The sequence below is a fragment of the Cydia splendana genome, chromosome 4, assembly GCF_910591565.1.
Source record: "Cydia splendana chromosome 4, ilCydSple1.2, whole genome shotgun sequence".
Classification (NCBI taxonomy): Eukaryota; Metazoa; Arthropoda; class Insecta; order Lepidoptera; family Tortricidae; genus Cydia; species Cydia splendana.
In genome coordinates this window covers 10382210-10409395 of record NC_085963.1, presented here as the reverse complement: position 1 = coordinate 10409395, position 27186 = coordinate 10382210, and the positions used below count along the sequence as shown (strand labels likewise).

The window sequence follows — 27186 nt, the reverse complement described above, 5'->3', positions numbered from 1 at the left end:
ATGTGTTTTCTAACATGTGTTTTAGTATTTTCATTGGCATAGCCACGGTGCGCGCAGGCAGCCTTTGAAAACACTTGCACATCACTATTCCGGATCGTTTTTATTTGCTAGATTGTTTAACGGACAATTGAATTTAAATATTTATTTCGAACGGCAAAAGCCGTTAGAAACTGTTTTTCAATATAGTCAGCTAAACTGGGGTACAAATTCAAAAACTCACCAGCAGTTTAGCTTCACGACCTTCCAGATGGAAAAACAGCAAGCCAATGACTTGGAAATTTGTTTTGGCGGTAACTGTCAAACACCTGTCAAAACCAACTGCTCTGTGGTGGGAATGTGAGAGAGAGAGAGGGACGTATATGCTAGAAAAGGACAATACGACCGACAACACAATGTTGCCATTCTCAATATTATTCTTAGGTTTCGAATATCGGTACAGTTGTTTAATAAGATATTGTCTTACGTAATAAATTAATGGCGCCAAACCTGTTTCTCAAACTGAAAATACCCGATTTAAGTTTGGTAACACAACATGACTGATCAGTTATCAGTTCATCAGCGTCACAAAACATACGAGTAAATTGACCTCCGCAGTGAATATCTTAGAGCAAGATTGATTGTTCTAGTAGGTATTCACAGAAACTTAATTGCTAAATTGGGAATCAAACCAAGCGAAGCGCGGTGGGTCTGAATCCAAAATTTTAACCCACTTTTGTATTCATCGTTGTTAATGGCGTAAGGGCCATCGACATTATTGAAATTTAAAACACCACATAGGTATCGTTGTCTGAGTACCCACAACACAAGCCTTCTTGAGCTTACTGTGGGGCTTAGTCAATTTGTATAAGAATGTCCAATATTTATTTATTTATTTACTACTAACGCCATCTGTTAGAGAAATAAATAATTAACATTAACACGAATGTTAATTCATCATTTTGCCAACAGATGGCGCTAGTAGTAATACAAAGTGTTATTACTTTATTTTATTTTTTTAGGTTTATAAAATGATATTTTTATGTTGGATAACACATCTAGACATAAATTTAAATTACTCTGTTAAATTTCAACAGTGCAGTAGTTTTTCCGTAAAGTGTACCACAAGAATGCATAGTTCGTCGAATAGTGATAGGGCTCGCTTCGCTCGCCCTAATAACGAAATCGTCTAGTTCCAGAAAAGTGGGCCAAGTTACTGTTTATTGAATACTAGCTTTTGCCCGCGGCTTCGCACGCGCAGGAGAGTTTTTTTAATAATCTATGTACTTTAATGGTTTTAGGTATTTTGAATGTAAACAAACCGTTTAAGATGATAATTATTTTAAAAACGATGTTTGTGTACTGTTCAATTATTAGAAGGTATTTGTAATCTTATAATTTTGTAGCTCAAAAAATTTACTATAAGGGATTGAATTCTCAAAAGTCTGGATCACGTGTGGCTGTAAATCAGCGTGTATGTTACAACCGTCTATGCTATGTTCGTAATTAGCATTCCCCACCAGGGGCCATAGTTCACGTCGGCTACGTTATATTTTAATTTTGATCCCATTTTTGTAATTTTTGTAATTAGCGTCCCACAAAACCATGGAAATGATACCCATATTGATATTTTGAAATTTCAACCCCATTGCACCCCCACCAGGGGGATGATTGTTCACTTCGGCTACGTTAATTTTAATTTTGATGCCATTTTTGTTATTAGCGGCTCAAAATACTATGAAAACGACACCCATATTGATATTTTGAGATATCAACCCTATTGGGGACTTTTCCCCCTCTTAGGGGTTCAATTTTCAAAAAACCTGAAACACGTGTTTACTCATTTATCTTTAGGAATACTCCTGTGAAATTTGGAATAAAATAGTCTAACTAATCCCACAAAACCATGGAAATGATACCCATATTGATATTTTGAAATTTCAACCCCATTGCACCCCCACCAGGGGATGATTGTTCACTTCGGCTACGTTAATTTTAATTTTGATGCCATTTTTGTTATTAGCGTCTCAAAATACTATGAAAACGATACCCATATTGATATTTTGAGATATCAACCCTATTGGGGACTTTTCCCCCTCTTAGGGGTTCAATTTTCAAAAAACCTGAAACACGTATTTACTTATTTATCTTTAGGAATACTCCTGTAAAATTTGGAATAAAATAGTCTAACTAATCTTGTTTCCCCATACAAACTTTGGACCCCCATTTCACTCCTTTAGGGGATGAATTTTGAAAAATCCTTTCTTAGTGCACCCCTAGACCTTATAAGGAATCTAGTTGCCAAATTTGGACTTTCTAGTCCCAGCGGTTTGGGCTGTGCGTTGATTTAAGTCAGTCAGTCAGTCAGTCAGTCAGTCAGTCAGGTCTTTCACGTTTATATATTTAGATAGATTTTGATGCCATTTTTGTTATTAGCGTCTCAAAATACTATGAAAACGATACCCATATTGATATTTTGAGATATCAACCCTATTGGGGACTTTTCCCCCTCTTAGGGGTTCAATTTTCAAAAAACCTGAAACACGTATTTACTTATTTATCTTTAGGAATACTCCTGTAAAATTTGGAATAAAATAGTCTAACTAATCTTGTTTCCCCATACAAACTTTGGACCCCCATTTCACTCCTTTAGGGGATGAATTTTTAAAAATCATTTCTTAGTGCACCCCTAGACCTTATAAGGAATCTAGTTGCCAAATTTGGACTTTCTAGTCCCAGCGGTTTGGGCTGCGCGTTGATTTAAGTCAGTCAGTCAGTCAGTCAGTCAGGTCTTTCACGTTTATATATTTAGATAATGCACCTATATTCTTGCTCAAATATTAAACGTTTCGTTTCTTTTTTAATAAAAAAATACTAAAAATGTAATATTTGACGTTTTCTAAATAGGTACCTAATCTTGACATCCGCATCCGCGGATGTGAGCCTTTAAATATCCGCATCCGCATCCGCGGATGTCAAAAAATCTGCATCCGCAACACACACTCGTGCGCAAATCACGACGCGAAGCCGCGAACGCGCCTTGTTCTCCGTTTCTTGTCAAGCAGCTTTTTACGGTTTTACAACAAAACAAAATGCTAAGTCACGTATGTAGCTCAGTTGGCAGAGCGATGGGCTAGCTATCCACCTATCCAGAGTCGCGAGTTCGAATTTTTCCTGTTTTCATTTATTTCAAACGATAGAGTTTGTTCGGAAAGAGAAGAGTCGTGGAATGTATTGGGCCCCATACATTCTACGATTCTTCTCTTTCCGCACAGACTCTATCGTTTGCAAATGTTTGTGCTTAATACAAAATTAATTTAGCGTCGAATTAATTCACTTCGGCGACTCGCGTTCTTAAATTCGTCATTTACTGAGTGCCGAGACTGCCGAGTCAGTTGATTGAATACCACAAATACCTACTGACGGCAAATTTTTATAATAGAAACTTATTCGATATATCCAAAAACTTCGAGTACTTCGCTATTATCAAGTTGATTCGAGTTGCATAGAAATTCGATTCTAGTTGACTATGAGTTGACTCGTCTGTACGGTGATTCGAGTTATTCAAATCAGACAACTCGACTCGCCCATCGCTTATACTCGGTTTAGACTCTCGCGCGAGCCACGAGACGAGCCGCGAGCCGCGCCACGAGACGCGAGTGTGAACGGTAGGCTCGTGACTCGTCTCGCGGCTCGGCTCGCGCTCGCCTGGCTCGCGTGGAGGAGCGGTTTTTTGGGCACGAGTCAAAGGGGCTCGCGCGGGACGCGCGCTTGCGTTCACACTCGCGTTCGACTTGTCATTCGATTATAAACCTTATGCCGTGCCGTTAGTGTTTAAAATATATTAGCTCGACGAGCTTACGCGCCATGAGACGAGCCTCGAGCCGAGCCACGAGGCGAGAGTGTAATCATTAGCTCGACGGGATCATGCGCTCAAGGCCACTCGAGGCGAGCCACGAGACGCGCCGCGAGACGAGCCGCGAGCCGAGAGTCTAAACCGGCTATTATCCTCACTCGAGTCACTCGTTCAAGTCGTTCATCTTTATTCACGGACCTAGAGAGTAAACCGGACAGTGTACATTAGCCAAAAAGTGTGTCCACATGAGAAGTCAAGGTGGGCCGTTGCATCTCTTTCTAATTAGGGTGACCATAAGTCATATGTATGTGGGATATTAGGATAACATTGAATAAATAGTTTGGCCAGGATTTTTTCTTATTCGTGCATAGTTATATTAGTTATAAAAAATCATACTGTCTTTTCGCTGTACTAGTATTATGGCCTAAAAAGGGATGGATATAGTTTTTTTTTCTCTTCTGTACAACGCTTCACACAACCTTAGGTACTTAATTTAGTTGTTCTAAAAACTGTCATTAATAGGCGTAGATGCTGGACCACGAACATGGTCGATCCTCAGGAAGGTGGTCCGCCGTAACGTCTGTCAAGAATACAGGTATGAGTGAGAGAGATAGAGAGACAAATATGCTGACAGAACCAGAGGGTCTACCGCGAACCGCGTTCGACGTGTCGCCCCTCTGTCACACTTACGTACGAAAGCGCTACAAAGAGGCAACACGTCGAAAGCGGCTCGGGGTAGGCTCTCAGGACACCCCCACTGTCCTGAGAGCTTTTTACAGTCTTTGCCACGTTAGGTCCCAGGCCCTTCATAGCAAGCACTAGCCGCCCCTTTCTCAGCACCCATCATATAGACTGCCGCTTAAAATATCTGGCCACCCTAGGCCCGGGCCTACTCGGCCTTAGGGCAAATCCGCCACTGCCACAGGGTCGCGTGAGACCGCTACGCCCGTTTGCCATAGTTTTTAACTAGGACGACGCTTGTCACTGGAGCATAGACAGCGAAGTTTGCATCGTTTGACGAGCATCTTTCTCTGTCTCTGTAATTACTCCTTTATAGGAGTAAAAGAGAAAGATGCCCGCAATTTGCGGTGTTCACGGTGGTAGGCCATCTGTGCGAAAAGAGAAGAGTCGTGAAATGTAAAAAAACTAGTGATGTGCCGTTCCCAGTACATTTTCCAAAGAGGGTAAATTCCCAGTAACGTTTCTGGTATCGTCCCAAAAGTCAGTAAATTACCATAAAGTTCTATTTTTCTTTTATTATCAATGTGTTTTTTATTATTATAACAATGTATAAATGTGTCTGTAATGTTTAAGGACTTTGGATTTCAATTTTGGCAATTATTTATCCTGTATTAGCTCTCATTTCACCAATTTAAACATGCCGAAATAAATACATACCTATTCATATAAACTTACTTTTAAGTACGTAATAAGAATTGTGTAACACTGATTCTCATCGTGCCGACATCATGGTCACCCTAATGAGTTTGACAATGTTGACTTGTATTTTTATCGCAAAATGTAATAATTGTGGCTTCCTTGTGAAACACTATTCCACAATTAGAAATTCTTTCACTCCTACAACCTTTAACGCAACATTTATTCACCATTTTTAAGAAATTTTTCATTCAAGTGTTTTGATAACATGTCATCACACGTTAGGGATACCATTTAATATTCAAAGTTACTACAATGTCTACCATATCAAAATTAATGTTTTTTTTTGTTGTGCACATGCTTGGTTAAATCAGTTAATAATATTGACATCATAATTATTTACAAATTTCTTAAAAGACAGAACCTTACTCTAAATATAGCACTTAAATAATATAAGAAGGTATTTCATTTCAGTAGTATATTGATATAAATACTACCACAATGGTATATTTTTAACATTGGCAACATGTGCGAGTGAGACACCGCGACCCACCTTTGCTATCTCAAGTGGACCGTTTTCTCTAGTCTGGTAAGAACGTCTATCTGACTCGGTGATAAGGTTAAATTTAGTATGGCAAAAAAAGTGACAGTTCACTCCATCTTATAACTTCATGTCTTTATTTCATTGAGCGGAGCGGGTAGGCCGGGTAGGGTAGTAAGTAGTGTTCGTCGCGTTGCGTCCTAGACAAGTAGACACGTTTCTAAATTCGACTTAAATTATGCAACGATTTTCATTTATGTTTTTATAGAATAAGAAGTAATAATTATCTGAGATTATGTGTTAAGTGCAACTAATTAAAACTCATTTACATACAGTCCGGTTATTTTAATAGGAACAACAATGAAGTGACATTGTTTTCTGAATGTAGTCGGTGTTTTAGATAAACATTATTAGCAAACATGAGTTTCCTTTCTATATTCGGTGTAATTAAAAGAATAAACTTCAAGTTATCTCACACTGTTGCAAAGAATGGCGACGTTAGGTGTACTCGACAATTTTCAACGCGCGAATTACTGAAGGAAGCATATTGTCGCACGAAATTGAAATGCCGATGTGAGTATCTTATTATAGAATTCCAAATTTAAACTTTTGATTGTCATAGCATATTCGACACGTGTTTATTAGTCCGTGACAAGACGATTCAGAACTCTTTTGTTTTGATTATATTTTGTAGACTGAAAATAGTAGTTTGTGTTACAAGGGATCAAAATGATATATTTCCGTCAAGGGCGAACATTGAATCCTGAATGAAGCGATGGATTCTAAAGTAGAATCCTGAGCGTAATGAGGGATTCCAGTGTTAACGCCCAAGACGAAATAATTTTGATACCGTGTGACACATACTGCTTTTCACATCAACTATGAGGAAAATAAAAAAATCTAGACACAATCTGATGCTTAAATAAATTATTTAAGCTAAAAAAATAGTGTGAAAAAAATAGTAAAAATAGTGTGCTAGAACAGAAAAGTGTTACTTTGATCCCTCCTAGCAGGGAAGAAAAGTGCCACTTTGATCCCTCTTAGCAGGGAAGAAAAAGCCCTTTTCCGAATAGGTGATGTGAAAAGTAAATTGTAGAACAAATTTATTTTAGTGTCACTTTTTCCATGTAGACGTATAAATAGAGTGAACAAAACACTAAAGGAAAAATAAATAACACAAAATAGGAAATATATTGACTATCTTAACATATGCTATCTAAACTGAATTTATTTACACATGATTTGTCTCCGTTGCATTAATGATAACCAAAAAAACGTGATAAGTTAAGAATAGCTATTTTGTTAGTAAGAAATGCTTCATGTTATAGCCAAGAAGCTCCCTCAAGATGTTAATCCGCGGGGTGTGTTCGCCTGCAATGAACTAGATCTGTCCGAAGTGCAGGTTTATGGATTTGACTATGACTACACACTGGCACATTACAAACCTACCTTGGAGCATTTACTCTACAATCTCGGTAGAGATTTATTGCTGGAAAAATATAAGGTTAGAGATATTAAACAGAGCTTAACCTTTTAAGCTAATATTAAGATATTGGTGCATACAGGTACAAAGTTCTAAAATGTTGTTTTTGTGTCATAGTAGGTATTGTGGTGCAAAATGTTTGGTTTACTGTAGTCTTTTATTGAATAACAGAAGGTTCCTAAAATTAAAGGTGCTTTTTGAAACATATGTATGTATAAGCTAAAATTGCTCTTAAAGTCCCCATCAGATTCATCAGAGTGGCCAAGGTGTGTACAAATATCAGAACATTTATTACAAAGATGTTAAAGTGCATAATGAGATATTTTTGAGCACTTTGGCAGCTCCACATCTGATGAAGGCAGAAAGAATATAAAAATTCATTTTTTTTTCAGTATCCAGCAGAAATTTTAACACTAGAGTATAAACCAAATTTTGCTGTAAGAGGTCTTCATTATGATATTGAGAAAGGCCTGCTACTGAAGTTGGATTCATTCCTCCAAATACAATTTGGAGCGGTTTACCGAGGGCTGACACCTGTGTCTACAGAAGAGGTTCTCAAGATATACAAGAATAGGATCATTCCTATAGCTTATGTGGAAGGTGACATGAGGGCTCACAAGGTAAGTTGATTTTTTACCCTTAATTTGGCAAAAATCATGGAAGGTTTTGAGTTCAAACCTCATCGGCACTCAACAGTATCAATGATTCTGGTTAAGAAAAAAAAATACAAAAAGAGGGTATAAAATTGTGTACAGTATTCTGGACACCACCAAATTAGGGGGTCTTTATTTTCAAACAATAAAAATGCCCGTTTTCTACTTGAAAATAGTAATTTATATTATTATTTAGAAAAAAAACATCAGTGTGAAGTTATGTTAATAAAAACTATTAAAAGTAAACTTTGAAAAAAAAAATCTGCCGCTGACACCTTTAACGGGCATCAGGGTGTCAGAAATTACGCAAAATTGAACCTTATAACTTTAAAATTATGTTCAAAATAATTGAAGGAAATACATTCCCTTTAAGATACATAAAGTATCAGTCAGCCAGTCATTTATTGCTTTCATAGGTGCATAAGGTGGTACATTTGAATATTGAACAGCTCGGAAACCTGTAGGGCACTGCAAATTACAATTCTTAGGTAGTCAATCAACTACATGCTTTGTAAGAAAGGAGTTAATACCAAACTTAAATTAAGCCCTAACAGACGGGCGTACCGGGCCTTGGTACGATTAGAGGCCTGAGGGGCTACCGCGAAAACCGAAATTCGCAAATTGCGGGGATCTTATTCTTTTACTCCAATGAAGGCGTAATTAGAGTGACAGAGAAAAATGCCCGCAATTGACGATTTTCGGTATTGGCGGTAGCCCTACTGTTCAGAGTTAAAGGTGGTTCGCCGTGCGTCCGTTAAGGGCTTAGGTATAAATAAAACTGAAAAGAATGCGAAAGCGCATACCGGTACGCCCGTCTGTTAGTGCTTGTAAGTATTTTTATCGACTGCTAGTGTTAGCACGATTAGTTAATGCTTTAATAAATTACGGTACCCTATTATGGTAAACAAGAGTGAATAGTGAATAGGTACATAACAAGAGAATATGAGTAGCATATCCATAGTATCCATACCATATTATGATTAATGCATGTGATTCTATTAATAAATTCATAAACAACATGCGACGTGCGTAATACTGACCAAAAGATAGATAGATAGAGAATAGCATTCAACATGTGAATGTTCATAGACATAGTGGAGCAATCAATGGCACTTGTAAGCAATCATTCATTTGTGCACACCCCTTGGGTGCTATTCTGCATTGTTTTTTGATGGCTTGTGAAATAGCCATATTAATTCGACATTTGCCGTATGTTAAATAAGGGCACGTATTTAACCGGTCAACTAATTAATTGAATTTAATTAGTTTAAAATTCATAGATTGGCAACAAAAACAAAGCCTTGAAATATATCAATATGAGACAACATTTTAATGCTGTTACAGCTTTTATTTATTTTTAGGCAGGTACCAAATATTTATTTGGCAACTGAATTTTTATATTGGAGACCATTTATGAAGCACATTTTAAAAAGAAAACGGCTATCTATTAATTAAAAAATTAAGTTCTTTTAAAATATTTTGTCTGGTCTCTACACGGTCAACCTATATCATTTGACTCTTACAGAACACCGTGATAACTATTAAAATTAGTAATTATAATTTAAAGACCTATTGGTATAATGGCCATTAGGTGTTTCATGATTAGGAATTTCGACTATAAGTATTGCAAGTATAGTATTGGTAAATAAATTTGTGGTATTTTGTGGATTAGGAAATTCGACAATTTAAAGTACTAGGTATGCATATGTTTAAATTTAAATTATTTAAACATGGAGTATTTAAAGCTTATGTATATAGGTATCTTAGGTATTCTGTATATGTACATGTATAAACAAAACAACCAAATTTTATGATCGCTTTACAATATTAGTTGCCAACTTATTATTTTAGACGCCAACCTATCAATTCAAGTTCCCTATAATTTTTTGGGTGGCTTACAAAGTTATACAAGCTCTACAAAGTTATACTCTCACTTCAGGGCTAATTTACGAATGTCACAAAGCTCTGTCAGAGGTATGTACCACCAATGGCGTAACTCTGCAGTGGATCAAAGGACACAGCAACTCACGAGGTAACGATGCAGCCGACATCCTGGCGAGAGGTGGCTCGGAACTGAAGGTGGCAGGACCTGAGCCAATCCTACCTCTGCCATATGCCTGGCTCCGGAACACGCTGCGACACAACACCAAGGTAAAACACCAACAATACTGGTCTAACCTAGGCACCTGCAGGCAGGCAAAGGAAGCCCTCCCGACACTCAATCCCAATCTGTCGCGGAGACTTCGACAGCTGAAGAGACCACAGCTCCGGCTTATAGCCGGGGCAATAACTGGACACGCCTCATTTAACAAGCACCTACTAACCCTACGTGTTACAGATAGCCCCCTCTGCAGAGCGTGCATGGAGGCAGAGGAGACAGCCGCCCACGTCATTCTCGAATGCCCAGGGGTGGCAAAATACCGGGCACAACACCTCGGCTCACCGGGGTCTCTCCCAGAAGTCGTCGGCAACGTCAAGGGTCTGCTGGGCTTCTTGGTAGAGTTGGGTTGGCAGGAATAGTGCCGCCAACCCAATACGCAAAATAGGCGCGATATTATGACGTCGAGTTGCGGAAACCAAGCCCGCGAAAACCTATAAACCTATAAACCTTGGGTGGCTTGATTTTGCTGCCAGTTTTTTAATAATATGATGCTTACATTTGAGGCTAATATAAATTTATTTGTGCTAAAAAATTAATGCACAGCTAAATTATATTATTATATGCCCAGTGAAAGTTCCTGTTTAATATTTTAGTTGCCCGGTTAATAATAAGGCTTAAATAAGTATTCAACTTTCTATAACTTAGTGTGAATAGCAGAAATCAAATAATAGCTCCCATGTTCTGTATATTACTGTAAGAGCTGGAAGAGATCCCCGACAGGGATAAATTTGCTTTTATACATTTTTTTTTTCTGTTCATGGAGGATTGAAGTTCATTATAATTCTGAATTATAAGTCTAAATTAAATTACCTAGATTAAGATTAAATGAATTATTCCGGGTAGATCAAATTTCACCAAATTGATGCATTTCAAGCAGCAAAATTCATAAAAAATTACATATGATCGCTATATCACTTGATATTATAAAATCAAGTCAAATTGAGCCCCTTGCCGTATGTGACATGACATGACACTGATGTATGATTGTAAATAACTGCTATTGCTTCCATGCTGGACAATCTTTCTATAAAACTGCTACGGCTTAGATAACATACTCCATACTCGTAATACATAGATAGTCTAATCTAACAGGCACTGATTACATGACATTCTACAACCGATGTATGTATACTAAACGATTAGAAGATAACATTGTAGTTTCATCTTAATAATATTTGGGAGACCGAGCTTTGCTCGGAAAACATATAAAACTCAAAAATGCGCGTTTTCCCAGAGATAAGACCTAGCTAGATCGATTTATCGTCCCCGAAAACCCCTGCACTAGCAAATTTAATCGAAATCGTTATAGTAGGAGATCCCACATATGGTCGACCTTCACCAATCTGTCTGACGGATGAAACTATGAAAATATGAAAGAAAATATGTTCCAGAACATAAATAAATAGGGTTGCCTAAAGAAATATGGTCAAGGCTATTTTTAATAAATTTTTGAAAAAAATTGTTTTTCGTCAAATTTCACCGATTTGTCTGACGAACGAAATAAGTTTCAATGGAAAGTATACAACTTGTACAACATAAATAAACTAGGTTGCCTATCTTTTTCCGGTCACTATTATGTGGTTGCCGTGTTTAAAGAGGTGATTTTATGTCGATAAAATTGCACTCATCTGTCTGACGCTTGAATTATACATCAAAATGATGGTAATATTATTGCAAATACAATGGTATAGTATTGCCTGCGAAAATCCGGTCACAAATAAGGGTTGCCAGGCTTTTATAAAATAAGAAAGGAAGACTTTTAGCGATAACTCATAAACGGCTTAACTGATCAAGTTTGTTTTAATTTTACTTGAATGAGTTTTTTAGGCACTATTTTCCTGATTTTTTTCATATTTTTTGGACCGATGGTTCAAAAGTTAGAAGGAAAAACCTTTTTTTTTCTCGACCTCAACCATTTGCAATAAAATTACCATCATTTTGATGTATAATTCAAGCGTCAGACAGATGAGTGAAATTATCGATATAAAATCAGCTCTTTAAACACGGCAACCACATAATAGTGACCGGAAAAAGATAGGCAACGTAGTTGATTCATGTTTTACAAGTACTTTCCATTGAAAGTTATTTCGTTCGTCAGACAAATCGGTGAAATTTGACGAAAAAAATTTTTTTTTTAATTTAATTAAAAATAGCCTTGACCATATTTCTTTAGGCAACCCTATTTATTTATGTTCTGGAACATATTTTCTTTCATCTATATATATAAATGCAAGTGTCCTGACTGACTGACTGACAGACTGACTGATTCATCAACGCAGAGCCGAAACTACAAAAGCCAGAAAGTTGAAATTTGCACACTAGATTGCATTTATAAAGTGTACAAGAGATAAGAAGCGATTTTGAGAAATTCAACCCCTAAGGGGCTTAAAAAGGGGATGAAAGTTTGTATGGGGTTAAAGTTTTTTTTTAAGCTAGGAATTTGAAACTTCGTAAAAAGATATATTATTAAAATACAAGAAAACTAATTTCAGCGTTTTTGAAAATTCATCCCCTAAGGTGGTGAAAAAGGGGTTGAAAGTTTGTATGAAAATCAAAATTTATTTTGAGTGGTGGACTTGAATCTTTGTATTTAGGGATATTATTAGAAGACAGGAAAAGTAATTTCAGCGTTTTGTAATTATCATCCACTAACAGGGTTAAAATGGGGTTGAAAATTTTAATCCATTACAAATGCTTTGAAACTTCTTAGAAAGGCATAATAGCCGATTACAAAAAAAATAAGTGATTGCAACATTTTTGGAAATTCAACCCCTAAGGGGGTTAAAAAGGGGATGAAAGTTCGTCTTAGGGTGCAAATTTTATTTTAAGCTAGGAACTTGAACCTTTGTAAAAAAGTATCAAATTAAAATACAAGAAAACTGATTTTAGCGTTTTAGAAAATTCATCCCCCAAGGTGGTGAAAAAGGGGTTGAAAGTTTGTATGGATATCAAACATTTTTTCGAGCGCGGGACTTGAATCTTTGTATTTGGGGATATTATTAGAAGACAAAAAAGTTATGTCAGCGTTTTGTAATATTCATCCCCTAACAGGATTAAAAAGGGGATGAAAGTTTGTATGGGGTTAAAGTTTTCTTTTGAGCTAGGAATTCGAAAATTCGTAGAAAGATATATTATTAAAATACAAGAAAACTTATTTTAGCGTTTTTGAAAATTCATCCCCTAAGATGGTGAAAAAGGGGTTGAAAGTTTGTATGGATATCAAAAAAATTTCGAGTGGTGGACTTGAATCTTTGTATTTAGGGATATTATCAGAAGACAGGAAAAGTAATTTAAGCGTTTTGTAAAATTCATCCCCTAACAGGGCTAAAAAGGGGTTGACAGTTTGAATCCATTACAAATGGTTTTGAAACATCTTAGAAAGGCATAATAGCCGATTACAAAAAAAAGTAATTGCAACGTTTTTGGAATTTCAACCCCTAACGGGGTTAAAAAGGGGATGAAAGTTCGTCTGCGGGTGCAAATTTTATTTAAGCTAGGAACTTGAAACTTTGTAAAAAGGTATTTAATTAAAATACAAGAAAAATAATTTTAGCGTTTTTGAAAATTCATCCCCTATGGTGGTGAAAACGGGGTTGAAAGTTTGTATGGATATCAAACATTTTTTCGAGCGCGGGATTTGAATCTTTGTATTTGGGGATATTATTAGAAGACAATAAAAGTGATTTCAGCGATTTGTAAAATTCATCCCCTAACAGGGTTAAAATGGGGTTCAAAGTTTGAATCCATTACAAATGCTTTGAAACTTCTTAGAAAGACATAATAGCCGATTACAAAAAAAGTAATTGCAACGTTTTTGGAAATTCAACCCCTAAGGGGGTTAATAAGGGGATGAAAGTTCGTCTTGGGGTGTAAATTTAATTTTAAGCAAGGAACTTGAACTTTTTGCAAAAAAAAGGTATTAAAAACATGAAAACTAATTCAAGCATTTTTGAAAATCATCCCCCAAGGTGGTGAGAAAGGGGTTGAAAGTTTGTATGTTTGTGCGGAACTTGAATCTTTGTATAAGGGCATAGGTACCTATTATGAGAATACAAGAAAAGTAATTTCAGCAACCAACATCAAAATCCACTAGACTTAAAACTTCATACAACTTGCTAAGAAAGAAAAGTACTTAATTTCAACATTGCTTGGATATGAAAATTATAGGTACTAAAGATGTAAAATGTTGAAGATAAGATTTCACGTGGACGAAGTCGCGGGCAACAGCTAGTATTTTCATAGTTTCATCCGTCAGACAGATTGGTGAAGGTCGACCATATATGTGGGATCTCCTACTATTAGAGCCGTTTCCGAGATCCCCGAAATATACAGGGTGATTCATGAGACGTGAGCAGGACTAATCCTGCACACTCAGTAACTGATAATTGATCGATCACCATCGTATTTAGATGAAACAACCACATTTTTTCCTATTTTTTAACTTTTTGATAAGGGTAAATTTAATTCTCTTCAATCATGGTCACCCTGCAAGACCTAATTAATAAACATAAAACCTCTTTAACCGCGATGACAGCATTTTGATTACGAAGAATATAAACTGTCACACTTGTGTGAGATACGAGTTTTCAAAGTAACCAGACCGTGATGACAGTGATGACATTCAATTTGACACAGAATATCGGTAGTTTAGTATTCTAATTGTAGAGTGACCATGGATGTCGTTTAAAAATTAAAAGCTTTTTTTTTCAACACGACTAGAAAATTAACGTTAACCTCACTAATACTGATACTGATACGAAACAGTTGCTTATAATTTACGAAATGCGCAGTGTCAGTCCTGCTCACGTCTCCTGAATCACCCTGTATATATGTATAAATAAGCTCGTTTAAAGGTACCTATTAGATTTTGCACCATCATTCATAACACCAGTGTCAGCCATTGGAAAACTAAAATAGTTTCAATTTGTAATTTGCTGCGTGAGAATACGGTACAAAATTGATTAATTTTTCCAATGGCTGTTACACCTGTCATGCATTGGCGCCAAATGTACTTAAATTAAAGAAAAATTAAACATTTTACGAGTATGGATCCAATACCCAAACTACAATTTTGCCTCTTAATGATAATCGATTATCCATAATCAGACGGTAGTAGGTAATCACAGTTACCGTAATTAGTTCAAAATAATTAATAATATAATGAGATAAAACAAGTCTTTTGACAGCTGCAACTTTAAAAATAAAACACGAGCATTTTGATACAAGCAGCCTCTATAAAGAGATTTGTTTACATTTTCAGACCAACAGGGCGAAGATGGTGCATCTAGCAGACTTGTTTTCCGTGCCAGAAATGGGACTGCTATGCAATGTGGCAGAATATTTCATTAGGAACCATATTGATTACCATCCCGAGATCCTCTTCTTAGATGTTAAGGTGAGTGGCTGTTCGAATATCATTAGTTTTGATTCTTTAACTCTTTGGTTTGACCGCCAAATACGTCAGTGTATTTATATACCTTCATCAATTACAATAAGGTTTACAATGGCGTGTTATAATAGACGTGGCGTTCAAAGAGTTAAAAGCAAGCCTATTTTACAGTCGTTGCCGCCTTTTCTACAGACACAATTAGTTTGCCAGACTATATTTAATCAATAATTCTGGCAATTAATACACCGTAAGTGCATCTGTCTGGCAACTGGAGAGGTATTAGTATAAACTAAACATTTTAAGTTTCAACTTCCTCACGGTTACTAGCAGGTCCTTAGCAGCGAAAGTGTTAAGGCTATAAATTTGGTTTTGATTGAACTTTAACACATTATTACAGCACTATTTCATATTTAAGTATAACTAAATGGGAATATATAATATAGAGCCGTTGATGATATAAAAGTGCAGCAGTGGATATAAGAGACGTTGTAACAGGACCTTTGACACGGTATAGATGTTTTAATCGCATCGTAAAACAGTAGTCGTTAACTTCTCTCGTATCGTTGCTATCAGGTCTATAGTGTAACATAAATCATTACACCTGCAGGTGTCTTAATGGGTCATTGTAGTTTCTTATCAGGGTTTATATACTTTATTGCAGATATGCTTTCAGGCTATATTGCATAGAACGAAGGTACTTCAACGTTTACATTTTTACAACTTGATCGGTTACAACGAAGTGGCTTATACAGTTATACAGAGAAAAGTGAACCCCCTGCATAGAAGTATGTATGTTTGTATGCAATGGTGCTGAGCGAATACTTCCAATCGAAGCGACGCGTCCGACGCGTATTTCCAAATTTAGATCGTAGTCTTAACTAAACCTCCTACCTTCCTAAACATCAAGGGAATACGAGATGGCTCAAGGGGCAGATATCCTTCCACAACACACAAGATCCACAGAAAAAAAGTTTGACTGTGAAAGCGTCTGCTACTAGTCTTTCTGCCCTCTCACTTCGCCTAAAATAAGTGTAATTACTGTTTCCAGAATTCTGTACAAAGCTGTCACCCCGTTATGCACAAGATCGTGGCACAGAACGTGGAAGAGTATATCAGGCCTAACCCAGACCTGAGAAAGTACTTCCAGATGTTGCAGCAATCGGATAAGAAGTTGTTCCTGGTTACAAACAGTCCGTACCACTTCGTGTGAGTTGATCGATTGATTATATGTGTAAATTACCTATGGTTCTCTGCTCTGTGTAACTCTACAATACTATTTATTTAATGCGTGTAGTAAAGTTCGTGAAACAGTTGTGCATATATGTTGTAGAAATTAAAAATTGCTTTAAATAGATGTGGACAGCCTTGGCTACTATTTTTTGTTTATGACATCTATTTAAGTTGATAAATTCGCAATCAACGCTATATATGTGCATATAAAAATAGCATAACAGGTTTTTCACTGATCATCGAAAGTCTCATGCTTGTAATGCGCGACCAATATATTATTTTCTTAATATAAAAGTATTTAATCTGTCTGGCAGACTGTTACCGTTTCCCGCTTGAACCAAACGATGAGAATAGATATGCGAATAGTTGGTTCTGGAAAAGAAAGAATTGATGCCTTTTGTCCTTTTCTGTCAATGAAGTCACGAACAAAAGTTCTCTTTTTCACAGTAACGCGGGCATGGAAATGCTGGTGGGCCTGGACTGGCGGGAGTTCTTCGACGTGGTGATCGTGAACGCGAACAAGCCCAAGTTCTTCACGGAGGTGTCGCGCCCCATCAGAGTGTTCGACAAGAACGCCAACACGCACATCTGGGAGAAGGTCACTTCATTAGAGAAAGGCATCATTTATTATGAGGTAACAATACTAACAATTCTTTTGGAACATTTTGTAACCTGTCTAAAGCTTTCGATTGCCTGGATTATGGAAACACAATGCGAAAATTAGCATATTGAGCTGTCTAACAATGCATGAATTCCAATGTCCTTATAGCAAACCGAAACACAAATAAAGTTGGTTTAAATTAGTCCCACTCAAGTGGAATGGTAGTAAAAGTGGGAGCGCTACAGGGCTCCGTCTTAGGTCCTTTCTGTAAAGGTGTTTATCTGTGTAATGTGAATTCTTATTGTGTCATAATCATAACATATCGATAAACTACAAATATTATTATTTTTTGTATTGTAGGGCACAGTGAAGCAGCTACAAGACCTAACGGGCTGGAGCGGGCACCAGGTGCTGTACTTCGGCGACCACCCGTACAGCGACCTCGCCGACGTCACCCTCGAGCACGGCTGGCGGACCGGCGCCATCATCAACGAGCTCACGGTCAGTCCTCTGACCATCATGTTCATCAGAATCAGAAATGATTCATTTGTAAAACATTAGCTACACATAGGTCTTAGATATATACAGTTTGGACCGTTTTGCCGGGTCGCATACAAATGTCAAAGAGTCACCGTCTTGCTCTTAACGCATTCCCAATAATATCCCGGGTTTGGATTGGAAACCAAGTGACAAAAATTAGCACAGGCACTCATTTTCATAAAAGTCATTTGACCTTAAACCCACCTGGAAAATTAAAGTCTTGGTTTAATGAGTGTGGTTTCCTCATACTGAAGCTTGCTAAATTTGAAATTATATTTCTTCAAATTTTTCTGACCACAACTGGTTTGTTTCCTTAACCCCCAACGCAAATTTTACAAACCTTTACCCCCTTGCTTCCCACCAACGAGCAACGAGACATCAGAGCAACTAAGGGCCAGTTGCACCAACCACAGTTAACAGACTGATCAGTGATCAACGTCACGCCGCAGAAATCTATGAAACTTCCCATACAATAAAATTTAGTGAACGTTTGGTGCAACCGGTGCAATTAAATATACTTCAAAAATCACAGTTGCGGGCTTATATAGAGTTTTGGCCGAAGGGTGTCTAATACCGGCGGTTCCGCGGCCGGCTCATAGACGTGGTAATATCCAGATATATTTTATAACATGTATGCTAACTACTTTCCAGCACGAGATAAACACGCTGAACACGCAGCAGTTCAAGGAGAACGCGAACTGGCTGCAGATGCTCACGCAGCTCATCGAGGACCACCAGGACTACAAGGAGCCCGAGGCTGTTGAGGTTCTTGCACAGTGGATGGCGGAGAGAGACTTCCTGAGGTATGATAACTTTTGAAAACCGGCCAAGAGCGTGATGGGCCATGCTCAGTGTAAGTAAACCGTACCGTAGTTGCCCGCCCGTCACATTCGACGTACGGAACGATTATTTCCGAAAATATTCACTTTTCAAGTTCACTTTTTTTTGAAAGACTTAACTGACCTCACGAACGAAACAATCCTCCCCAGTTTACGTGTACAGGAGGTACCCAAGTTTTCGACGTTTTGGCATGGTAGCCAAATTGCACCTTTCTAGCATTAATGATTGAGCTGAGCTACGAACGGACAGAGAGTTCCTAGCTGTCTACGGAACTCAAATATAGTCGGTTAAGTATTGCCGTCACCAAAAAGGCGTAAACATTAAAAACAATGAACGCGCCATTTTCTTACGACGTGACGAAAACAGTTGGTCAGACTATAACTCCCAAATTGAAAATTAGTCTGATACGATCACTTTGTTGTTCGCGAACTGCTTATTTGCTTGTAATGTTTGAAAGGACTCGTCATCTACTCATTGACTCAATAACGGCCATAATTTACAAGATTAAACCCACGTGCATGATGCTAGCCTACGTAACAAAACGCCATGCTGGCTTTTATCTGTGTTCTACCGAAAGTGGCTTTCTCGCCACCTGAGTTTGTAAATGTACCTACATACAACATGGTAAAAATATAGATATTTACCGCAATGCTTAAAAATTAGTTTGTAACACATATCACTTCAAGTCGGAAAAGCGTATTAGTGACGGAAGTAGTGTCATAAGGTGCAAATTTTGGTATCTGATGAATTCACTTAGCACAGATGTAATATACATAAAGCTAAGCTATTTGAGCCCGGTAGACATCCGCCACCCCCTGGCAGGTAGGCAGGGGGGGAGTCAAAGTAGTTTATAATGGATTCAAGCTTTCAACTCCTTTTTAACCACGTTAGAGGATGAATTTTTAAAAACGCTGAAATTACTTTTCTTGTATTCTAATAATATGTACATATAAAAAGTTTCAAGCCCCACACTCAAAAAAATTTTGATATCCATACAAATTTTCAACCCCTATTTCGCCACCTTAGGGGATGAATTTTCAAAAACGCTGAAATTAGTTTTCTTGTATTTTAATAGTATACCTTTTAACGAAGTTTGAAATTCCTAGCTTATATAAAACATGAACCCCATACAAACTTTCATCCCCTTTTTAACTCCCTTAGGGGTTGAATTTTTCAAAATCGCTTATATCTTGTACACATTATAAATGTAACCTGGGGCCTATACCACGAAACTTACAATTACAATTTACAAGTGACAAGTTACAAATATGTATTTAGTACAAATGGGCATATCACAAAATTTACAAATGACAAAATTGAAATGGAAAATTTATACAAATATGTAAATTGTCGCGACAAATCTACAATTATAGACCGGGAGATAGTGACACATTTTACTGGGTCATTTGTACCAGTATGGCGGTTCGTCAGGGGTCTAAGCATGTAATGAAGGAAAGAAAATGCTATGACCATAGCGCTGGTACCGGCGGCCCAATCGCGTGGGCGTTAGTCGAACGTGTCGGATAAAATACGAGTGTCGAACGATTTGTTCCACAAATATCCTCGTATTTTCCGATAGTCCATAAAAAAGAAGTAGGCGGTAGCGTAATGCCATACTTCTCCGGTGTGACTTACAGCCCGCCATACTGAGGCGAACACGTTAATTAAAAAAAAACAATTCAACCATTTGTGCCAAGCTAATTTTTGCACAGGTGATCATCGTCGAGCAGCCATTCATGGACATCACCATGCCATACTCTTCGGACGGTTCCAAATGCCCGCCATACCGCCGCAAGGAAGTTAATTTTTTTTTTTTGCTAAACGATTTGTACCAGTATTGCATTTAAATTTTTGGAGAGTATTTGATAAAATGTGACCGTTATTATAATTGCCATACTTATAGTAGGGGGAAAAAGTGCTGCCATACTTGAAAAACTTATTTAATCGACACGTTTCAAAAATACGACTATACAATACGTAAAATATTTTTTTACAGCATGGCATCATCATATTCTGTTTGATTGGATACAATTATACCTAAAAAAAATTATTCCGGATTATAACTACGGGGCGGACGACTGTGAGACTTAAGCCAAGACTTAAAAAATAAAAAAAAATTTGACGTTTTGTACCAGTATGGCATTTGGATTTTTGGAAATTAGATGATGCAATGTGACCATTATTGTATTTGCCATACTTCTAATAGGGGGAAAAAGGGGCACCATACTTGAAAAAGTTGATATTTCGACGGGTTTTCAAAGTACAAGACATAAAATCATTTGTTACAGTATGGCATCTTTGTATCCGGATCGTTTGGGTAAAATTCTACCTAAAAAAAATATCCCATACTGTTACCATGGGGCGGAAGATTGTCACACTCAAGCAAGATATGAATTTAAAAAAAATGGAACGAATTGTTACAGTATGGCATTTTAAATTTACGAAAACAGGCAGAAATTTCAATAATACGATCTTACCGGTGTCCGATCTTAGTCGAACTTGTCGTTTTCGAATTTGCGTTTTAAGGTATAAACATATACGCACATCGTAAGACGATAATGTTATTGTATTAAAACGGAATACCAAATGTTGTTTAGACCTGAACTTAGAGGATATAACCAACGGAGACGCCATGTCTATAATTTTCGGTACAAAATAGTCTGCCGTTTTTTGCGGGGGAGGGGCACATCAAATGTATACGTAACGCCAACATAGCCATGTCAGATAAACGTCATTCCATAGATATGGTTGACAAGTCGTTGACCATTGGCCGCCTTTTTTCGACAGAGGGGAACGCCTGTTAATGACCACTCCGTTGGTTATATTCTCTAAGGACCTGAAGTATTACCAATTCAATACGAACTTTTCTACCTCAAAATAGTTATAATTCAATATTAATTAATGGGACAGCTTTTTAGAAGACTGATTATTTAAAATAAGCATTTAAATATTGTATTTTTAATTAGTAGTAAGTTATTTACTTATGTGCATTCTTCCGCCGATAATATATTTACTATTAATAAAACGTTTCATTTTACTGGCAACACAGTGGTAGATTTGATGTAATTTAATGGTGAATGGAGGTTTACAGCAAGATGAGCCGAGATCTCTATGATTCGAGAAATCGTTCGAGCGGTGGTAGCCGTACAATATTATTCAACATAATATATAGTTATAAGACAAGATTGCCGCCACCTACGTCTTTGAAATTTTGGATTTATATTCGGTAAAACTTAAACTTTCAGGAAAAATTAGTGCCATACTGGTACAAATCGTCAAAAATACGAATAAAATCTTACAATTAAAAAAAAATATTGTGCATATTTGCCACCTCCTACAGGTATGGCATTATGAGATTTCTATTTATGATCACACAGAAAGTGTTGAAAAAAAAATTCAAGATGGTACAAATCGTTTAGCAATAAAAAAAAATTAACTCCCTTGCGGCGGTATGGCGGGCATTTGGAACCATCCGAAAAGTATGGCATGGTGATGTCCATGAATGGCTGCTCGACGATGATCACCTGTGCAAAAATTAGCTTGGCACAAATGGTTGAATTGTTTTTTTTTTAATTAACGTGTTCGCCTCAGTATGGCGGGCTGTAAGTCACACCGGAGAAGTATGGCATTACGCTACCGCCTACTTCTTTTTTATGGACTATCGGAAAATACGAGGATATTTGTGGAACAAATCGTTCGACACTCGTATTTTATCCGACACGTTCGACTAACGCCCACGCGATTGGGCCGCCGGTACCAGCGCTATGGTCATAGCATTTTCTTTCCTTCATTACATGCTTAAACCCCTGACGAACCGCCATACTGGTACAAATGACCCAGTAAAATGTGTCACTATCTCCCGGTCTATTACGCGTATCACAAAATATTACAATTTACAAGCAATTTTCCGGAAAATTTGACAATTTTGTAATTGACAATTGTACGTAAAGATTTGTGTTACAACAAATTGTAGAAGAAGGTATACATATTTGTGGAAATGTAAATACAAGTTGACAATTCTCTCGGCGTGTGTCTAGAGCATAATACAATCACTTACCACTGTGCGTCTTTTCGAATTTTGGTGTCTCTTAAATACTTCCAATCCTTATCCAATATATCTAAACTTTTTAATTGACTTGCTATTTCTTTCCATTTCTTAATTTTATCATTGTGAATCAATTTACTACTAAACTTCCCGAATATTATTTCCTTGTGTTCCAAAATTAAATTTAAAATTGTAAGTTTGTCTTGCATAAACATTTTCAACCAATTTTAATGACAACGTAAAAAGATATGCTATTTAAGCTCGTAAGGTATTTTTAACGATATACTTAAATGAAATACCCTCAACATACACTAAGTGAGGAATATTAATACTTACATATTTGTCAAATTGTAATAAATACCATTCTACGTATGTCACTATATTATTACATATCTGTCAAAAAACTAAATTGTAATAAATACAATTTTACATTGGTCACAATCACAATTATGTATGTTATCTTGACATACGCTCTATGTTTTGAGTTACGGGTCCTCGAATGCAAAATATTTGTAAATTGTAGACTTGTACATGTGACATGTGTAAAATTATTGTGATACGTATTTTTGTTTACAATTTAACAATATTGTCGAATTGTACACTTGTAAAGTTTCGTGGTATAGGCCCCTGGTGTGCAAATTTCAACTTTCTAGCATTTCTAGTTTCGGCTGATAATAGTAATAGTTAAATAAAAAAATAGCACAGCGATTTTGATTTATTCGTCAATATTTTTATTTTATTCTATTAAACTGTACATCAACGGTCTCAAAAATGAATTCCTCATGCCCGAATTATCTGGAAATGATACCAAACTCGAGGTGGTAGGTAAATAGAAGCCGATATGCGACGTGTAACTTTGGATGCCCCCCTGCTAACCCACCAGGGGGTGGCGGTTGGCTAACGGGCTGGATTGGCTTAGCTTTACGTATTCTGCATCTGTGCCAAGTGAATTCATCCGATACCAAAATTTGCACGTCCCATACATTGGGTGACACTACTTCCGTCACTATATCTGAATCACCCAGCGCTCTCATTGGTTGACCGTATTCTATTGTCAATGCTGTCACGTAATTTCAAATCTGGTGGATGCATTTAGATTGTAATTGTTTGGCCAGTGATCTTTCTCGTTGGTTAATATTTTTCTGCCTCCTAATGTCATTGTATAATGTCCTTAGAGCATTTAGTGACTGGAGACGCCTTGTCTGCCATTTTCTGTACAAAACAGCCTGCCGATTTTTGCGGGGAAGGGGCACGTCAAATGTATTGCTATTTGCACGTAACGTACCAGCTGTGTCTATTATGCGAAAATACATATCTATATTATTTATATACTTACTCTTATGATATGATATATATTGTGCTAAGTATACACTAGTACCAAAATTTTAAACGAATTATTATACACAGTCGACGTCAACTCTTTTGATTTGAGGTTTATTTTGCTACGCAAGTGACTGTAGCATATGACGCTTTATCTATATCTGTATTAGTCATCATCAGTATCATGTTTATTTATTCAAAATTATTTTTCTGTTCCCAATTGGCTATTAATATCAATAACGCATGTGTATTTGCCTTTCACGCTCTCGCATTGTAGGAAATGTTGTGACGGTTCCAGGAATGAGATCAAAGCTGTGTTCAACGCCCAGTTCGGCAGTGTGTTTCGGACTTACCACAACCCCACGTACTTCTCGAGGAGGTTGTTCCGTTTCGCGGATATCTACACGTCTAATATAAGGAATCTGCTCAGCTACTCGTTAACGCATACGTTTTATCCTCGCCGCGGTGTTATGCCACACGAATATGGATCCTATTTCGTTTAGATTAAGAAGTTAATAACTTATGGTATAGTCGGGCTTGAAATTAGCTGGACCTTAGTTCTATTTGTAGAACGTTGTAGTATTTTGTAGTACCTTGTTACTTTTGGGCTCGACTACTGTATATGTGACGTACTCAGGCAAAAGGTGCCACTTTGTCGTCTGTCAATAATTTACTTATGATTATATTTTTATCCATACTTTTTGTCAACATCAAAGTTCACCTTTTACCTGAACACGTTAAATTATATACTTACTTAATTTAAGAGAAACTAGCTTACTATCAGTGCAAATATGATGAATCTGTAAATATTCATAATTATTCTAATTTGTAAATAAATACACTGAGTCGATTCGTTTTTAATGTTTTTGAATAAAATTGTTTTAACTTGTTACTTTATCTATTTGTTAATGCTAGTTCAAAGATTTTTATTCTTTATCTTGTAGTTTGTACGAGATGAAATATTGCATTTTAGAACAACTAAATGTTAACAGCATTTTTGCTTAGTTTTTTAGAATAAAATACACCAAAAGCAAATCGAGTCAAATATGTATTTGTCAATATTGTTACATATCAATTTTTTTCCGGTCTAGTCTAGTTTATTTCGCATACATTAGCTTTGGTAGGTGGATCTTCTCGTTATCACTAACTCTTTAAATGCCAATGACAGTATTTTATTTTTACTCCCGTTGTTCCATTTTGAAAATGTTGTTTTTTCAATGAATACGAGTATAATGACAGTGTACACGATAACTTAGTTACTTTTAAGTTATTTTGTAGTACGCACAGGGCCGTCTTAAACTATGCTGGGGCCCTTGGGCACATAAGAATTTGGGGCCCTTTTGGAAAGTAAAGAAAGCGAATTAAACTAACATTTTTCTACTATAAACTTCTATTTATTATGGGTAATAAAAATATACTGTTACTGTATGTCCGTCGAGGCCCCCTGGGCACGGGCCCCGTGTGCCCTTATGGTAAAGACGGTACTGGGTACGCACTGTGACGTGGAGAAATAGAAGGCATTTAAAAAGTTAATTATAACCTTTTAGATTGTTGAAGATACGATTATCTAAGTGTATTACATTGTACACGCAAGTACATATGTAACGAATGTTTTCTAGTCAGAAGTATTTACTAGTGACTAGTATTAAGTTCTTGTTGTTTATATTTATTTCCTTTTGTTCCTTCATTTTAACTATAAGGATGGAATGGAATTGAAGTATTTTTAATATAATATAGTCGTTGTTCACACATTAAGGTTGACTATAGTTCCTGGTTGTAGTTGTAGAGTGTGGTTGTAATACAACGTCACTTTCCAACACTTTCGACATTTGTATGGAAAAATACTTTTACAGTACATATGGTCCTATTTTCCCGCACTAGTGCGTAAAATAGCACTTTTCGTGCGTATGACAAAAATTTTAAAGGGCCATATGTACTGTAAAACGTTGTAGGATACACGTGCGAATATCCTTTTTTCCGCACTTGTATCGTAAATAACTATTACAGTACATAAGGTCCTATTTTCCCGCACTAGTGCGTAAAATAGGACTTTTCGTGCGATGTCGAATGTGCGTGCACGTGCACGTCGCACGTGCGAATAGGTAATTCGCAACTCGTTCCTCTTTTCCACACTTGTATCGTAAATAACTATTTTTATCATAATCAGTGACGAACATCAGGGTGTGTATGTGTAGACAAGATGCCAATCGTTTTCGCTCCGTAGCGTAGCGTAGCTATCTCTCTATCACTCTTCCATATTAGTGCGACAGAGACAGTTGCGTTTCGTTCGCTACGAAGCGTTAACGATTGGCATCTTACCCTAAAAGGGATGTTAAAGTCTCTGTTTTCCTTGAAACAAACTCAGCTAGGACGATGTCTCGTTTTCGTAAACTACTGTTGAAGCAGTTTTCAAGAGCTCTACCTTATTAATCTTGTTATATTTATTTAAATAATGCTCGTTAAATAGCAATAGCATTAAATAAAATCAACTTTTATATTCTCAATATCTTTATAAAATCGAATGAATCAACTAAATTACTTTTTATATAGTTTACTAGAGAATTTACCCTACTTTTCCATGAGAGAAGATCTCTGTCTTGCCCAGCTGTGGGATGTATTGTATATACGTTGATAATCACTAATGATGTAGGTATCTGCAATCTTGCATTATTGAATGCATTTCTAGTGCAATATTTATAGTTGTTACTTATGAGAAAACCCTAAAGGGCCTTGAACATCACTGTTAAGTATTTTTGACTATTGTTTTTTAGATTATTATACTCGTTTATAATTCGTACGAATATTGTTGATGCATTTTGTATGAGATTTTGTTTTTGTAAAGGTATTTATTGTAACATTTTCAGGCGAAAGGTAGGTACGATACTGTCGGTTTTATATAAATTGATACAAAATATGTTTTATAGATACCGACAGCCAGTTTACCTTTTGCTTGAAAGCGGCACATTAAATAATATAATTCTGGAAGATTACTTCACGTATACATGACCATAATGATTGTTATATACAATTATACATACAAGCACATTTGTCAGCGCCTAGTGACTCATTACAATATAATTCTAATTATATGAAATCGTCAGGTGACAAGCAAAAGTCACTAATTACTAAAAAAATTTAAACAAAAATCGACCTTCTTTTAGTAGTAATATGGTT

At 36.6% G+C, this 27186-nt stretch overlaps 1 protein-coding gene across 1 annotated transcript; it reads left to right on the top strand.

Annotated features, from left to right (window-relative positions):
* Window positions 1-5944: 5944 nt before the first annotated feature.
* Window positions 5945-25223, top strand: LOC134789858 (5'-nucleotidase domain-containing protein 3). Its single transcript, XM_063760530.1, has 9 exons — window positions 5945-6323; window positions 7079-7254; window positions 7626-7853; window positions 15308-15442; window positions 16485-16642; window positions 17114-17300; window positions 17628-17768; window positions 18459-18610; window positions 24311-25223. Exons 1-9 carry the CDS (start codon window positions 6170-6172, stop codon window positions 24513-24515), a joined length of 1536 nt encoding a protein of 511 aa, XP_063616600.1. The 5' UTR covers window positions 5945-6169; the 3' UTR covers window positions 24516-25223.
* Window positions 25224-27186: the final 1963 nt, after the last annotated feature.